General features: G+C 40.6%; 1 protein-coding gene across 4 annotated transcripts in view; it reads right to left on the minus strand.

The window, feature by feature from the left end:
- Positions 1 to 6,783: 6,783 nt before the first annotated feature.
- The window catches only part of cnih3 (cornichon family AMPA receptor auxiliary protein 3), a 142,309-nt gene continuing 131,727 nt past the window's right edge, over positions 6,784 to 17,365 (minus strand). For 3 of the 4 annotated variants that reach the window (XM_040028410.1, XM_040028393.1, XM_040028403.1), the window contains one exon: positions 6,784 to 8,359. Coding sequence is in view for 1 of the 4 variants with exons in the window: in XM_040028403.1 (XP_039884337.1) it covers positions 8,332 to 8,359 (28 nt within the window). In the remaining 3 variants the exon portion in view is untranslated. Of the gene's footprint in view, positions 10,617 to 17,365 lie in introns of all 4 variants that reach the window. The other variant, XM_040028400.1, reaches the window with a different exon arrangement.

Genomic DNA, 17,365 nt, shown 5'->3' on the forward strand with positions numbered 1-17,365 from the left:
CTGGAACTATGTCCATGAGTGGAGTGACTCCACTGGAGTCTATGTATTTAAGTTTTGTGCAGATGGGACTTCAAGTGACCTGCAGAATTAACCCCCGAAACCATTATTGAGCTGGCTGTCAAGTGTCGAGCCCACCCTCCAGAAGAATTTTGAATGAATAGATGCCATTTGTACTAAGAAAGGATTCTGACTGGTCCTCGGCTAGATCAATATCTGTTGACCATATTATGCTTACTCTCACTCTAGTGCCACTTGTTCAGATAACAGATGAAAAAGAAGAGAAGGACTGTTCATACTTGTAAAATGCAGTTCAGCCTTTTCTGTTTCCTAAGAAATGTCTCCAACCCAACGGTGCTAACCAGCATTGTGACTTTTTGTATAAAAGCATTTGAGTCAGCTTTTGTTGTTCTTTGAATGCTGTTCTCTGACTCAGCCACTTTGCCCCTGAATTACCTTTTAACAGTTATATCATCTGAACACACCCCTGGGAGGTGGACTCTTGTTTTCCATCTAGTCACACAATTTTCCTCTGTTGTTGTTTTTCTTTTCTTTTCTTTCTCTGCACATCCTTCACCTTTGTTGCTCACTACCTCCTCCTGTGATAGCTTTATCCTCAGACTCAGAGGAAAGGTAAGTGGAGGTGGCTGTTGTACTGTCCTGCAGAGCTGGATGGGCAGTTTGTCATTGCCATGTGTGCTTCACAATGTGCAATCCTGTCAAAATGCATTACCCACAAAACCCCTGCTGATACATAGGTTATTCCACGTGCAGTTGACTGTGTGTACACTGAAGAAAAATTATATATTTTTATTTCTAACAGGTCAAATCTCCAGACTCTTTCTACATGTTTAAATATGATGCAGATTTATTTTAAACACAGATTAAAATAAATCTGCATGTCTTTTGGATTCTCTGAATGCTGACATTTCTGATTACATGTGGCAGACTTTCTCCTGCTTACTGTCTGTATTTCACATATAAAATTAGCCACCACTCACTTCCTTCCTAATCAGCTTTTCTGTATTTTCTGTAGGTATCGTTTAAAAAGTAAAGAGTTGCTTTTGTTTTTGAGGCTTTTGACCTGTTTTATGCAGGCTCACAGTCACATGGGCACACACCTAGGCCTCAGTCACAGAGACCCACAGACTGGTTGGTAAACTGGTGGCATTCTCTGGCTGCCAGTGAAAAAAGGGTTATTCCCTGACCTGTTGGTGACCGAATGCAGTCACTATGTGAAATTGGTTGAAAAGAAGGTGGTGCACCAACTCCCTCCTGTTGCTAACAGATTGCCACAGTAGTGTGCCCATGGCTTGCATGGAAGATGATGAGTTGTCAGCAAACACTTGCCAATTATTTGCTGAGCAGAAATGACAGTTGAAAAAGTGTGACACAAACCAGAAATCTGTGGCGGGTGCTGGATCTCCTTCAGCATGTCCAAATGTTGATCTTTCAACTTGAGTTTCATTTTCAAAAGTGTGCAAAGTCACAGGGAGATACATTTTGTAAATAGAATAGGTGGTGAGTTTTGGGTTGGACAAAGAATTATTTTAAATATGCTCTGAGCCGACATGAGATGGTACACTGGAATACACAGCAGTTCTGATCGTTTCCTGTAGTAGAACTCCACAATGACATTCTCACCTGGAGAACAAATTCTAAAATCTTTAATGAATTCAGTTCAATTCAGTTTTATTCATATAATGTCAAATCACAGCAACAGTTGCCGCAAGGTGCTTTATATTGTAAGGTAAAAAACCCTACAATAATACAGAATAGATCCCAACAATGATATGACCCCCTATGAGCAGGCACTTTGGCAACAGTGGGAAGGAAAAACTCCCTTTTAACAGGAAGAAACCTTGAGGAGAAAAAAAAGAAAGAAAAGAAAATATGACCTCTATATCAGCAGATACACATGTAATTCTAGGCAAGTCAACAGTTTGCCTTCAATGACAACAACCTTTTCTTAGACTTAATGTAAATTATTACTATTATCAAATTATCAAATGTTATTATTTGGTGATTTGTATATATTGTACTATTCCTAATATCTTAACATATTGTATTGCTAACAGTCTAGTCTGTTTTTGTTTTTTGTTTCTGTTTTTCTTAATATTACTGTACTGGAGCAACTGTAACCCACATATTTTTCCTAAGGATTAATAAAGTATTCTGATTCTGATTCTGAAAAAATATTCACCTTAGCAGCTAAACTAAACTAAATCAGTTTTGGTTCAAAGAAAGCCACTACTGCTGGAGCCTTTAGACACAAGCACACTGCTGGTGTGCACATTGCACACTGCTTAGAAATGTTTTAGAGGTGAGTCAAGTCTGAAATGTCTAAAGCAACACAATGTGCTAAAGGTATGCTACAATCCCAGGACACCGTAATCCTCAAAATGGTTACAGCAATCCTTGAAGAGTCATTAGGTAACACCATCAAAAAATCATTCATGAAGAAGGATTAGGTTGCCAACCCACAGAACATTATTTGGCTGTGATTATAAAAGACAACAGTGAATATTATTTAGTCTTGGGTAGTTTCCAGAATTGAAAGGCTATAATAGAACACCTGCTGGTAGACGTCACAAGGCTCATTTTTCTTCTTCTTACTTTTGGCAGAAACACGTATAGTGCTGTAACAGGGTTCACAATGGACTAACGTCCCCATGCAATACCCTAATTAATCCAGTCCTTTTTCTGTCTGAGCATCTAGAATAACAATTCTTTATTAATATTCTCAATGAATGAGTTGGATTTACTCTTTAAGAGAGAGAACAGATTAACACTGTTTATAATTCATGGTTTGTTATTTTTGGTTTCCTCTGAAGGGTGTCTGGCTACACACATATAGTTACCCTTCCACAATGAAAGGGACAACGTGAGGCGGTACACCTGCAGCAGAACCAAGACACAATAGATCTATCTAAACTATATCTATTTAGTTATAAACGCCTAGAGAGTGGTTGGTGACATGCTGGCAGGCAGCAGCTGCTAAGGAAAAATGTGAATTGTCTGACCAATTAGTGAAACAGCAGAACTTCTACTGAGGGATCACAGCTGTACTGAAATGATCCTGAGAAGATGACCTTGAATCTGAGATTTAGTATAAGTCAACTAAGGCTTTGGATTTTTACAACTTGGTCTCAGATTTTGATAGTACCCTGTTTATTGAGGTTGTTGCTATTCCCAGGGCATCAAATAATACATTCCTGGCCAAGCCATTTATGGGATATGCATTGGTTTCACAAATCATGTCACAAATGATACCAATATTGGACCTTTTTTTCCCTTGGCAACAACAACAGAGTACCTTTGTCTTGAGTATTGTTGCACTGCACCTTTTTCTTATTTAAATGCAGGAAATTAAATATTAAATAAGTTATCACTCCGTACAACAAGGTTCTTGTCTTTTCCTCTTTAAAATGTGGTCAGGGAAAAACGAGTGAATTAATGAAAAAATAGAAAACACTGAACTGTTCTCAAGTGACCAATGTGTGAGCATGAGTAGTGGATATAAATGTGTAAAGTGTTGAAGTGCTTGGGACACCAGAATTTTACTGTTAAATGACTTATACATTAAGGTGATACATTTATTCACCAGAGAGAATTAAGGAGTGTTTATGCATCTTAATTAAATATTTTCTTTCCTTGTTTGTTTAACAATAAAGTGCTGTTATATGTTAAGGTGCTCACAGTGTCTCTTTGATGAAGGGGGTGGTTTACCGCAGCAAGATGCCAGAAACAGTTTGTTTTATAGTTACATGCCAGAGATTTTACTGGGAAGGAGGATATTGCTGACTTCAACATTTTTTTTTAAATATTATTATAATTTTCAGTAGAAAAAGAAAATATATCAAGTATCTCCTGTGAACCCAGCCTGGGACACACTCACATAAGCCAGTGTACCCCTTCTGCTATTCCCTGAATAAATGGGTAGGATTGCGTAAAGAAGGGCATGAAACATCAAATCTTTACCAAATCTTTAACAAATCAACATTTTCATACAAAATCAGTTGGGGCTTGTTAACAAAGATTGCCTCAGATGCTGTTAGACAACTGGGTGCCAGTGTAAACTTTGGTACTGTGGGCCAAAAACAAATGAAGGGGTGCAAGTAGATGAGAGTAGGGACTTTAAATATAGGAACTATGACTGCTAAAGGGAGAAAGCTGTCTAATATTATAGAGAGAGGGAAGGTAGATATATTGTGTACAAGACACCAGGTGAAAGGGAAGCAAGGTCAGGAGCACTGGAGGTCGATTTAAGCTGTTCTACCGTGGTGTATATAGAAAGGAAAAAATGAAGTAGTGATAATCTGGAAAGAGAAGTATGTGAATAGTGTTGTGAAGGTGAAGAGACTGTAAGACGGGATCAGTTGTTTGAAGCTGGAAATCAAAGGGGTTATACTGAAAGTTGTTGGTGTGCATGCCCCACAGGTTGGATGCCAAAGCAAGAATAATTCTAGAGTAAGCTTAATGAAGTGATGCGTCCCCAGGCACGAGAGAATGGTGATTGAAGCATACTTTTAATGGATACGTAGGTGATAAGGAGGTGTTGGGTGAGTTTGGTGTTAAGGAGAGAAATGCAGAACGACAGAGTAGTGGATTTTGCAAAAAGGATGTGGCAAGGAAAAAACTTGGAGAACATGGTGAAACTTGGAGAAGGAAAAATGCTGCACAGAGTTCAGGAGAAACCCCAGACAGTCTCTGGGTGTTAAGGAAGAGTTATCAGATGAGTGCGAAACTACATCACAAATGGCGAGGGAAACTACTGGGAAGGCGTTTGTTGTATTCTCTGGGAAGAGGTTCGAGGAGAAAGAGACTTAGTGGTGAAATGAGGAAGTGCAGGACAGTATTCAAATGAAGACGTTAGCAAAGAAAACATGGGATAGTCGGGGAGATAAAGAAAAGAGACAAGCCTGGTGGGAGGTGTACAGGAAAGTGATGTGTAGCAAAGAATAAGGCTTATATATGTATGTGTGGGCTGATTAGCTAGGCATAGATGTTAAGCTGGAAAGGATGTGCAGCAGGTTAGGGTGACTAAAGATAAAAAGGGAAATTTGTGTTGAGAAGATGGGAGGAATAGTATTCATCAAGAGCTGAATAAAGCAAATGAGACAGAGGAGACAAATCAGGAAGTGCAGAGGATTAGGAAGAATGATAAGGAGAGAGGACGGTGGAGGTTTTGACAAAATTGTTCCTCAACCCTGGAGAATGAACAGGATGAATAACAAGCATCAAGTGCCAATTTTTAACAACATCCACTAGCTGGGACACATCCTCATTTAAATTTGACAGCATTTCTAGTAGATGATGACAGATGGTATCTATGGAGGTGTGGTTCCACTCCTGAAATTCAGGTAAAGGGTGAAGTGCAGAGCTGTAGCAAGAGGGAAAAGTCATGATACCATGACCATGGCAAGGTTGCTGAATCTAGGTTGAGCAGAGAGGTGATGATTGTTGAGCATTTGTGTGGCTTCATGTTGATAATCTGAACAGATGTGATGTTTTCTTCAAGAGTATTGATGGAGAAGTATAGAAAATATCAGAAGGACTGTGTGTTTGTGCATCCAACTAAGCATAAGCCAAGAGAGGAACAGTTGTACCGCATGAGCAGTTCAGGCGTGGCAGATATGTATGTGAGGGTGGTGCATGACATGTATGAGGGCAAAGAGATTGCGGTGAGGTGTGTAGCAGGAGTAACAGTCAAAATGGAGACGGGATTACATCAAGGATCAGGTCTAAGCCTTTCTTATTTGCAGTGATGATGCAAATAAGGCAGATAAGTTCAGACAGGTGTCTCTGTGTAACATGATGCAAATGATACTGATCTGTAGAGAGAGTGGACAAGCAGGTGGACGAGAGCCTGGAGAGGTGGAGGTATGCCCTGGAAAGAAGAGGAATGAAAGTCAGTGGGAGCAAGACAGAATACATGCGTGTGAATGAGAGGGAGACAGGTGTAACAGCAAAGATGCAACGAGTAGAGTCAGTAAAGGTGGATGAGTTGAAGTACCTAGGGTTGACCACCGGACAGGTTAGAAGAGAGGTTAAGACGCTGCCTACAGTCTCTGTAGGCAGTGTGAGTGGATGGAGACAAGTGTCAGGGGTGATTGGTGATAGAAGCATAGCAGCAAGAGTGAAAAATAAGGTTTATAAGATGCTAGTGAGACCTGCTATAATGTATGGGTTGGAGATGGCACTGATGAAATTATGAAATGTTACGATTTTCATTTGAAGTGAAAAGAATGGACAAGATTAGAACTAAGTGGATGGAGAGGCAGGGCTCAGACGGATTGGACATGTGCAAAGGTGAGATAGTAGATAAAGGATGTTAAATGTGGAGGAAGATTCATAGATTTGTGAAAGATGACATGTGGAGGATTGGTTTGACAGAGGAGGTTGCTAGCGACAGGGAGCAAATCATCTGCTGCTTACACACTCGCAGTGGAAGCAGCCAAAATAGGCATCAGATGGTTAAATCCCTCAATGGTTACCAGTGACCTATCTAGGGTTATAACCGAGTTTTGGTATAGTCAGAAGGTAAAATGGCATATTTTCATAAACCAGAACAAATCAAGTGAATTTCTCTACATTATTGTTTTTCTGATAGAAGGTTTTCATTTGGGTGATCAAACTGGGGTGGGATTCCTGTCCCGATGCAACGAGGCTAAATCAATATGCCAAATGTAACATGATGCAGAGAGGATGCCACAGAAATTATGTTTGAAATAATATTTGAAAACACTGAAACATTGAAAACACTTTAAGTACAATGACTGAGTCTTTAGATTTTAAAATACTTTATTTCATAAACAATATCTAAATTCAACTTGGTTGGTCACATACATACAGGTTACGTTAGAAAACGCTTGACTTAGAAGAAGAGAAAACAACAAGAACGGGGCATTGCTATCTGCTCTTTGTTGCTGCCACTTTACAAAGTGAAGCTCATCAAGCAAAGATGGTGGGGAAGGTTTAACGAGTTTCTTAATAGTTAGAAAACTGTGCTACACATGGATGATGCAGGTTCAACCACCTGCCCTGCTGAATTAATTCTGGTGATTCATGACAGCCTCTTCACAACCTCTTGCCAACATCATTTGCTACAGTTGATTTCATTCGAACCAGGGAGAAAAACCCAATTAATACCAGGCACCTTTCCCATCTTCTGCTTTGTTTGCTCCTGGCATTAGTTACATTGGAAATTGATGTTTAAAATAAAGCATGGAAATGAGCAGTCACAAAATAAATAAATCCAAATGGAAAAAATACAATATTTTGGTCCAAGGTGTAAAGAGAGCTAGAAAAGATTCACATTGTTTCCCTATCTTGAAATAGGGCTGAAAGGTTCTTTACATGTTGGAAGACCGTCACCTGTGTGGATAGACCATAATAAATGTTCTCTAATATAGCCAAATATTGAGCACATTGTGCAAGATTGAAGACACTAATTGTGCAAAGAATGTGTGCTCCTATCAAAGCTTCGCCAGGTTTCACTTGTTAGCTTGAGTTTTCGAAAAGTTTACACAATAGAACAACACTAGGACGACACTAAGAAGGCATTGCTGTAAAGAGAATACGTTTGCTGAAGATCAATTTGAAATGCCTTTGTTTAAAGAATACACCAAAATGCACACATCACAAAAGCCATTCACGTATGTTTGAAAGAAAATCCCACAGGCTACGTACAGACCGCGTGTGTTCCTGCTCAACTCCCCCAAAACCCCACCCGCAAGAACTCATTTCTCTTTTCTGTACAGTGTGATCCGTTCATCTATCCCTCGTCCTGAGCTCACCGGTGAAGCTACAGTTGGTGAGGCATCGAAGAGGAGTGACTGAGGGTTCGGTGAGTTGTGCTGGGCCTGACAGTGCTTCACCGTGCTGTGCCTGAGACAAACTGTGCAATACTGTGCTCTTCGTCCTCTGGGCTACCATCGCCGTTACCGTACAGCAAGTACAGTAGCACTCCAGAGGAGGCTGTGGCTGTTTGTGTGTCTGTGTATGTTTGTATTTGTGTGTGTGGTACAAACGTTGGCCAGGCAGTGATTAACTTGGGTCTCGCTATGAGGAGTCAAACTGTAAACAGTAGATTTAGTTTTCAATTTTTATATACAGTTGAGGATAAAGCATGTCCTTTCTTCTTTTGGGTATGAAGCAGAAAACAAGCTTCAACCCCGTGTATGTTCGATGTTTGGCTTCACAGCAACAAGGAAAAAAAAGGTTTTTGTTATTCTACTTTGAAATGTATTGTCTTTTAGTGTTCTTTAGTCCTGTCGTATCAAATGCCTCGAAAGGTGTTCCTGTTTCTCCCCAGTTGTTGATAATCAGTTGTTATGAGGTAACCAAGGAGTAGATCATACTGAAACACAAGAGGAAGAAGAAGAGGAAGAAAAAGGACAGGAAGAAATAGGAAGTGAGTCATCATGTTTGTGATTAAACAGGCAGGCAAACAGGAAACTTTCATAAATATTGAAATGATCTCATTTCTTGTTTTGGAATTATTCAGTATTCTAGCATTCCAGTGTGTGAGGGTTTATTAAGCGAGACCACTAATTCTTAATTCTTTTTTCTTACAGCTTACTCTGCTGCTTTCGGATACAATTTGAATTATTTTGGTTGTTTGTCTGAGTTAAGGAGAAAGAGTGTGTTTACTTGTGACCAAAGGTACCTTTTCTAGTCTTCTTTTCAGTTACCTGAACTTTTTTCACCAAAATCTCAAACATCTAAAGAAGACCAACTCAACTGACCATAAATGTTTTATCAATCTCTTAATTTCGTCTTCTGACTTTTGAACCTTTAAGGGCAAAATAACAGTTCTTTTTCAATTTAATGTATACTAAAAAGGACATAAAAAAAATGCAAGTCAATGACAGACTCTTTACTACTGTCTGACTAGCTAATGCCATTAGATGATTTTTGTTGTTTCAGTGTTTCTTCCTGAGTTTATGGGCTTAGTCAATCATAGTTGGATAAGGAACGAAACCACTGTCTATTGCTACTGTCTAAACGAGTAGATAGTAGCCTGTGTTTAGTCATGCCTACCCCTCTTGGCACATTTGTTTTTTGTAAACCAAGATACTGATGGTGAAAATGTTAATCATGAAGCCTCAAAATATGACTTCAGAAACTGGATGATGTCACAGTAGCTACGTCCACCTTCTATACTTTCTATGGTTATCAGTCTTTTTATCCACTTTAAGTATGACGTCCTTATTATTTCAACTAAAAAAACTATATAAGGATGACTGTTCTCTCCAGAAAGACTTATGTCCAGGTATTCATACGATGGGGATTTAACAGGTTTAATGGAGTTAGAAAATACCAGCATGGAAAACAGGGTAGACATCTAAAGATCAAGAACAACATTCTGGCTGAAATCTTGAACTTTGGATTAAAACAAAGATGGAAAACTAAATACCAACAATGTTTAGGGGGTTTGTGATTTTGGGCTAGCTGGTATTACATGGGTAGCTATAAAGCTCTGAGTAGGCTAATATAAACAAATACAATTGTGCTTTAGATAACTGGTTATGAAAAAGTCTTGATCTTAAAGGTCCCAGTGAAATTTGACTTTGCCTGAGAGTGGTTGTCTTTTTGAAGTGTTAAATATTTGCTGTCCAGAGACAACGAACCTGAATGCTCTTGTGTACAATGAGTCTCTAAAACTTAGCTCAAAGCTGTGCTATACTTGAATAGTGCTAATAAAAAGCTACACATGGCTAGAATGACAACTGAATACTTTTTGGAGGACCCATTTTCAAAGAGAAATTGACAAATTTAGGAGTTTCTTAAAAAGGCGAAAGCTTTTTGCAGTGTAGGTCCAGGAAATAGGGTTGATATGTCATGACGCAATTAGTAGTGCTAACTGGCCAAAATATATTAGCATTCATCCAAATCCCAGTGAGACCTCCAGTTTGTGTTTCATTAAAATTTGTACATCAGTTTGAGACCAACACAACACATTTAGTGATAATTAGTGATGTTTAACCTTAATAATGAAATAATAGCAAAAATACATATGTATATTCATGCTATGTAAGAATATCATATTCTGTGGTTTGGGCGGTGTTTTTGTCTTTCAACTACCATCACATAACCTTTAAGAAAAATGGAATTAAAGTATATCTCACAGACAGAAATACAAGAACACATATTTATTTATTTCAAACTGAAAAAAGTAGCTTGTCTTTAAAAGGAGGGGATACATGTTTGACAAAACGCTTCTTGAATGCAGTAATAACATAATGCTTTGCAGTAAATATCACAAATTCACATTTTTAGGTATTTACCATGACCTAAAAATGTAAAAACAACTATCCTTCCTGGCATGTTTTTTATTATTTCCCAAAAGCCAGCAAAAGAGTTGCCACTGGATGCAAAATAAAAAAAAAACAAAAAACAAAAACAAAACAGAAGCCAATGAGCATCATGTAATGCAATGAGGATGGGACAAAGAAGCTGTCAAACACACATTTGCAAGAAAGTGGCAAAGTGATTGCACCAAAGTTTTTCTGTAAGTCAGCTAACAACACTGATGAGCTTGTGACCAAATGTAGAGCAGATACAGCACTATGGCCTCATTTGACCACAAAGAAGAAACGGTCTGTTGTGTTTACCTAGAGAAAAGAGAGAGAATAAAGAAGAGCTGAATGACATAACAGCAGCACAAATCACAGATCGGGGGTTTGACACTTGTCTCATTGAGCTGTGACTTGACAAGAACAGATCAGCACTTTGTTGACAGTAACAAACAACTTGAAACATTTGTGTTCATCTCAGAAGTCTTTGCCAGCTCTCGACACCTCTGTTAATCTCTGGTGGTGAAAAGCAGGCAAGTGTGCTAAGTTGACTCATGAATACCCGTGGACAGAGAGAGAAAAAAGTGATTCAGAGAAAATGAGAGACAGGAACAGATATCAAACGTGAAAGGCCTCATTTCTCCTCTTTAATAGTTACCAACTTCCTCCTGTTAAAACCTCTGAGAACTGGCTTCATTATTAATATTTAGACTTTTAGTTCTTTCAATTACAGGTCTTTCCCTTTCACACCCAAAGTAGATGTAAACTGAACATAATATAAATGATAAAATATGACCTTTTATATTTGTAGCTGCTCACATATGTGTTTTTGGATGATAGATTTACAGTTACATCCTAAATATTTTTTATACATTTAAATCAATCTGGAAACTCCAGAGCTGAGAAATGAAGCCAATGCTGGAGTATCAGAAACTGTGTTCCTCTAACAGGTGGGAATCCCCATTTGACTACCATGTTAAAATGCCCAGTTTTACAGCATTATATGTTTACAGCCTTGAATACAAAAACTGTTTTGCCCTTTGGAACTATTGTAGACTGGGCAAAAATTTACCCTATATCATTCACTTGGATTTATTTAGGATCAGAATTAAGGGTAGCTGTAGTTTGTGGTGCATTATCACATTATCTTGTGCATTATCACTCGTATTTTCTTTCTCCCATTTTTATTTCTTGCCTCAAAGTTAAAATAAGTTTAATTCCTGGGGGGCAAATCTTCCGTGCTAAAAGTGATTTCACATGAATTTTCACGCATATTCCATGGACGGTCATTACATACCCCCAGTTCCCTGTCCGTGGGCATCCTTCCAGTTTTTGTTCCAGTCATTGTGCTATACACCATCTGGATATAAGTAGCTTACCAAGCTTGCTAACTGATCACTAAGCATTCTAATCTAATCTAAACATGGTAACTTTGGATCAAAAAACAACATCAATGTTCAGAAACCAATTGGCTGCTACATCTAACTTTTACATATAGCCTATGGTTTGTGCCTAGAGCAGTGTTTCCCAACCACTGTGCCGAGAAATGATCAGGTGTGCCGTGGAAGATTATCTGGTTCCGCTTGATTAGAACTCTAAGCGATCAACGTGAGTAACGGGCAGAACAATTACATTCTCTTCTACTAGGGGGCAGTACTACTACCTGCTCTAATTAAATTATTTGCTAACTGCCAGTAAAACAGAAGAAGATGGAAAGAAAATACATAATAGTCATGCTTGTGAGTGACACAACGCAGCACTTAATAGCAATAGATGAATATTTGAATAAAAAAAAAGTAGTCAATCGGACCTGGGTCCTGGAGAAAATTCCGACCCAGATGAAGGCCCTAGTAGGAGTAGTGGTCAGAAGAAAGCAAAAAAGGTATACTGGGGACAAACCGAGCCACTTCTGCTACACCTGGTGGTTTTGTTTGGTGGTGTGCCGTGTGATTTTTCTAAAGTGAAATATGGGCCATGATTCCAAAAGTTTGGAAAACACTGAGCTAGAGAATAGGAAGAATAATAAGAGTCTAACACTTGCTGTTGGCATATGCTACCATGCATATGCCAGGAGAGGTGGACTTGTATTATAAATGCCCAATTAATTGGACATTTATAATATAAACTGAATTAGCGGTGAACATGTGCCCTTTGAAAGACGCCTTATTAGACAGGAACAATGTGTGTTAACAAGTTAATGTCCAATTAGTCTGAGTCTAATTAGAGTGTAGAGCAGGTTTGCATATCCTAAGGACAGTTTTATAATAATATTGAAACAGAGATCTCACGCCAAGCTCATTACAAATAGCTGCAATACTTTATTCATATGCACAACATGACTGAACTACTTAACAGGTGACCCCAGAGGTCATTTTTGTAGCAACCTATTATGACCCACAGTTACATTTTACCATTAACTGTTTTAACAACAAAACACATCTTTTTTCTTGCTGTGAAAATTTAGTGTGACAGGGAAGTCAGTAGATTTAGTTATGTGCCAAGTCAATAAAATGAGGAGGTTAGGATCGATGGATGGCGTCAAGAAAACATCAACAATATGAAAGACCACTTTTTGTTTCACAATTCAAACCAATAATCATTGTTTCTTTGACCTATGACCTTTAACCCTATTGTTCCAACTAGGGTTGTCAGAAAAAAATCCATACTGAGATATTAATCAATACTAAAATGAATATTGAATTATAATATTCATTTGCACCAATATCAAAATAAATAAGTCCAGCTGATTCACACAGCACCACTGCAGGAAAATCAGGGGCACTGGTGTCCTCCTCATTAACAGCTGATGTAGTTGAATTTCATAACACTGAGCAATATTTTATGAGAGATTTCAGAGGTAATTAAAAGTTATCAAAAATGTTACACTGACCAGTGCACACATTAACGTTACCTGATTAAGTGTTAGCAATTACCTGACTGGCACGTTTGCCATCTGTTATCATGGAGCGGAGGCAGTGACTGGTTCAATCTTTCACATGGAAGGTGCCATTTTTAAAATATCTTCTTTATTTTAGCATAACTAATACCACAAAAGTTCATTTTTAACTTTTTCATAATGCTTTTCTACTACAAAAATTGCTATGATTTAAATGTGTTATGTTTTGTGTTGTTTCATTTCTTTATTAGTTATGACTTATTAGATATTCTGAAGGTAAGATACATTACAGATAAAAATGTCACAGATAATTGATCTAATTTATAATTTTGAAAATTCGTGGAAAATTAACAACTTATCTTTTTCAAAAAATGGCTTCTTTGCCATTACTTCTCTTGTTGCAGGATGAGGTCAAAAGTTTAGCTGCGATATGAAAAAAAGTACCAATATTAAGTTTGAAATTCTGGTATTGTGACAACTCTACTACTCTAAGTTTCCTTCTCAACCCTCTCAACATTTCTGCGCACAAAGCCCAAACAAGCCATTATTATAGCATTGTTACATCATAAAGGTTACTTATTTATTTATTTTCCAACAGTAATATATAACTGTTGGTGTATGTGCTGTCCTGAGTACACTCTTGTGGGTTCAGTTATAAGGTAAGATCGAGCTAAAAAACACGTTTAGGTTACATAGCATGTCATGCCTCTCTCTAGCATAACTGCAGGTCAAAAAGTCGACTGAGAATGGTATCAGTTAGTTTTCAGCAGTCGGTTCTAATGATATTTGCTACCGAATAGCAAAGGCATCACAGCAGCAAACATCAAATCAGTTCTGGTCCACTGGCAGGTACAATTCATTGAACATTGTGACATAAATGTGAATTAACATGTTTTGCTTCTGCTTCATTGATATGTAGTTTGTTTCCCCGACCTCAAATATCACCCCAGTAGCTAACACAGTAAAAAAAAAAAATACAATATGTAGTTTCTGCTCATCTGCAGTCCTGCAGATAATGGAGTGTTACATCATCTGTGGTAAATTTTCAGTATATTCTCTGTATTAAGGGTTAATATAGTAATATAGTAACAGATGTGGGTCCTACAAAACTCCTACAAACCTGCCATTAATTAATCCTTCAATCTTAAATATGATCAACCTATCTCTAATAATCGGCTATGTACCACAGGCTTTCAAGCTGGCTGTAGTTAAACCTTTACTCAAAAAGCCATCTCTAGACCCAGCAGTCTTAGCTAATTATAGGCCAATCTCCAACCTTCCTTTCATATCAAAAATCCTTGAAAGAGTAGTTGTCAAACAGCTAACAGATCATCTGCAGAGGAATGGCTTATTTGAAGAGTTTCAGTCAGGTTTCAGAGTTCATCACAGCACAGAAACTGTCACAGTCCGGCGAGGGCAGACTGTATGTGTTGACAAAAGGACCCAAAACGCAGACTCCAAAAACTGAGCTCGTGCACACCGCACACCTCTGCCTAGCATCCTGCTCGCCAACGTCCAGTCACTGGAGAACAAGCTTGACGACCTCAGGGCCAGGGTAAAGTTCCAGAGAGACATTCGGGACTGCAATCTCCTCTGCTTCACCGAGACATGGCTGAACCCAGCGGTGCCGGACCACGCCATCCAGCCGGCCGAGTTCTTCTTGGTTCACCGCATGGACAGGACACGGGACTCGGGGAAGTCAAGGGGAGGCGGCGTGTGTTTAATGGTGAACAACAACTGGTGCAACAGTGCGAACGTTGTTCCTCTCACACGCTCCTGCACACCAAATCTGGAACTACTGTCCATCATGTGTCGTCCTTTTTATCTACCTCGGGAATTTACATCGGTCATTGTAAGTGCCGTTTATATTCCACCACAAGCGGACACGGTCACCGCCTTATGCGAGCTGCATGAGGCACTCACACAGCACCAGACACAACACCGGGACGCTGCGCTTATTGTGACGGGGGACTTTAATAGCGCCAACCTCAAACGCGCAGCGCCGAACTTTTATCAACACATCACCTGCCCCACCAGAGGTGAAAGGACACTGGACCACTGCTACACTACGGTCAAGGACGGCTACAAGGCACAATCCCGCCCTCCTTTTGGCAAATCTGATCACGCCGCCATCTTCCTCATCCCAAAATACAAACAAAGGCTGAAACAGGAAGTTCCGGTTCAGAGGAAGGTCGCGCGCTGGACGGATCAATCGGTGGCCGCGTTACAGGACGCACTCGATGACGCAGACTGGGGCATGTTCAGAAACAGCTCCGATGATGATGTCAACGTGTTTACGGAAGCGGTTGTGGGATTCATCGGGAAACTAGCGGATGATACCGTGGAGACAAAGACTATCACAACGTTTCCCAACCAGAAGCCGTGGGTGGATAAAACCATCCGCGACGCTCTGAGATCCCGCACCGCTGCCTACAACACGGGACTCAAGACGGGGGACATGGACCCGTACAAAGCCGCGTCATATAACGTGCGGAGGGCGGTGAAAGAGGCGAAGCAGCGCTACGGGAGGAAACTAGAGTCACAACTCCAACAGAGTGACTCTAGGAGCCTGTGGCGGGGACTAAGGACAATAACGGACTATAAAGCACCAACAACCGGTATGACGAACGCGGCCGTGACTCTGGCAGACGAGCTGAACACTTTCTATGCTCGCTTCGAGGCTGCAGCTAAGGACTCCAACGATGCTAGTGTTAGCGGCGCTAACGGCTGCAGACAGGAAGATACTGCCAGCACCGGAAACGTGCTTGTCATCTCCGAGCATGAAGTAAGGAGAGCCTTCAAGAGGGTGAACACCAGGAAAGCAGCAGGACCAGACGGCATCCCAGGTCGTATCCTAAGAGACTGCGCATACCAGCTAGCTCCTGTGTTCACTGAGATATTCAACATCTCTTTATCTCAGTCGGTGATCCCCACATGCTTCAAAGAGTCCATCATTGTTCCTGTCCCGAAGAAACCCCACCCTGCTTCTCTCAATGACTATCGCCCTGTAGCCCTCACCTCAGTAGTGATGAAGTGCTTTGAACGCCTGGTCAGAGACTTCATCATTTCTTCACTACCAGACACACTGGACCCACTACAGTTCGCTTACCGTCCAAATCGTTCCACAGACGATGCCATCTCTCATCTCCTCCACACATCACTCACTCACTTGGACACTAGAAGGGGGAATTGTGTTAAAATGCTCTTCATAGACTACAGCTCTGCATTTAACACCATAATTCCCTCCACACTCCACCAAGCTGGAGCATCTGGGACTCAGCTCATCTATGTGTCTGTGGATCTCCAACTTCCTAACTGGCAGACCACAGGCAGTAAGGATGGGCGGACATGTCTCAGCCTCCACCACTCTCAGCACTGGAGCCCCCCAGGGGTGTGTTCTGAGCCCCCTGCTGTACTCTTTGTACACATATGACTGTGTGGCCACTACCAGCTCCACCACCATCATCAAGTTTGCTGACGACACCGTCGTGGTGGGCCTGATCTCTGATAACAACGAGACGGCCTACCTGAAGGAGATTAGGAATCTGGAGAACTGGTGCCAGAGGAACAACCTCCTTCTAAACGTCAGTAAGACAAAGGAGCTGATAGTGGACTTCAGCACTAAGCAGGAGAGGAACTACCAGACCCCTGTCATCAACGAGTGCCCAGTGGAGAAAGTGGACAGCTTCAAATACCTCGGAGTTCACATCACGCAGGACCTGTCATGGTCCTGTCACATCAACACCGTGGTGAAAAAGGCCCGTCAGCGTCTCTACCACCTCAGACGCTTGAGAGACTTCCAACTGCCCTCCAAGGTGCTCAGGAACTTTTACTCCTGCACCATAGAGAGCATCCTGACGGGAAACATCTTAACCTGGTTCGGGAACAGCACCATGCAGGACAGACGAACTCTACAGAGGGTTGTGCGATCAGCTGAGCGCACCATCCGCTCCGAGCTCCCTGACCTGCACTCAATCTACAGCAGGCGGTGCTGGACCAAGGCCAGGAAGATCGTGAAGGACCTCAGCCATCCCAACAACAGACTGTTCTCTCTGTTGAGGTCAGGAAAGCGATTCCGCTCCCTGAAGACCAACACAGAGAGACTGAGGAGGAGCTTCTTCCCGCAGGCGATACGGTCTCTCAATCACACCACCACACAGTACTGACCCAC

The sequence above is a fragment of the Simochromis diagramma genome, unplaced genomic scaffold, assembly GCF_900408965.1.
Source record: "Simochromis diagramma unplaced genomic scaffold, fSimDia1.1 OVJJ01000746.1, whole genome shotgun sequence".
Lineage (NCBI taxonomy): Eukaryota > Metazoa > Chordata > Actinopteri > Cichliformes > Cichlidae > Simochromis > Simochromis diagramma.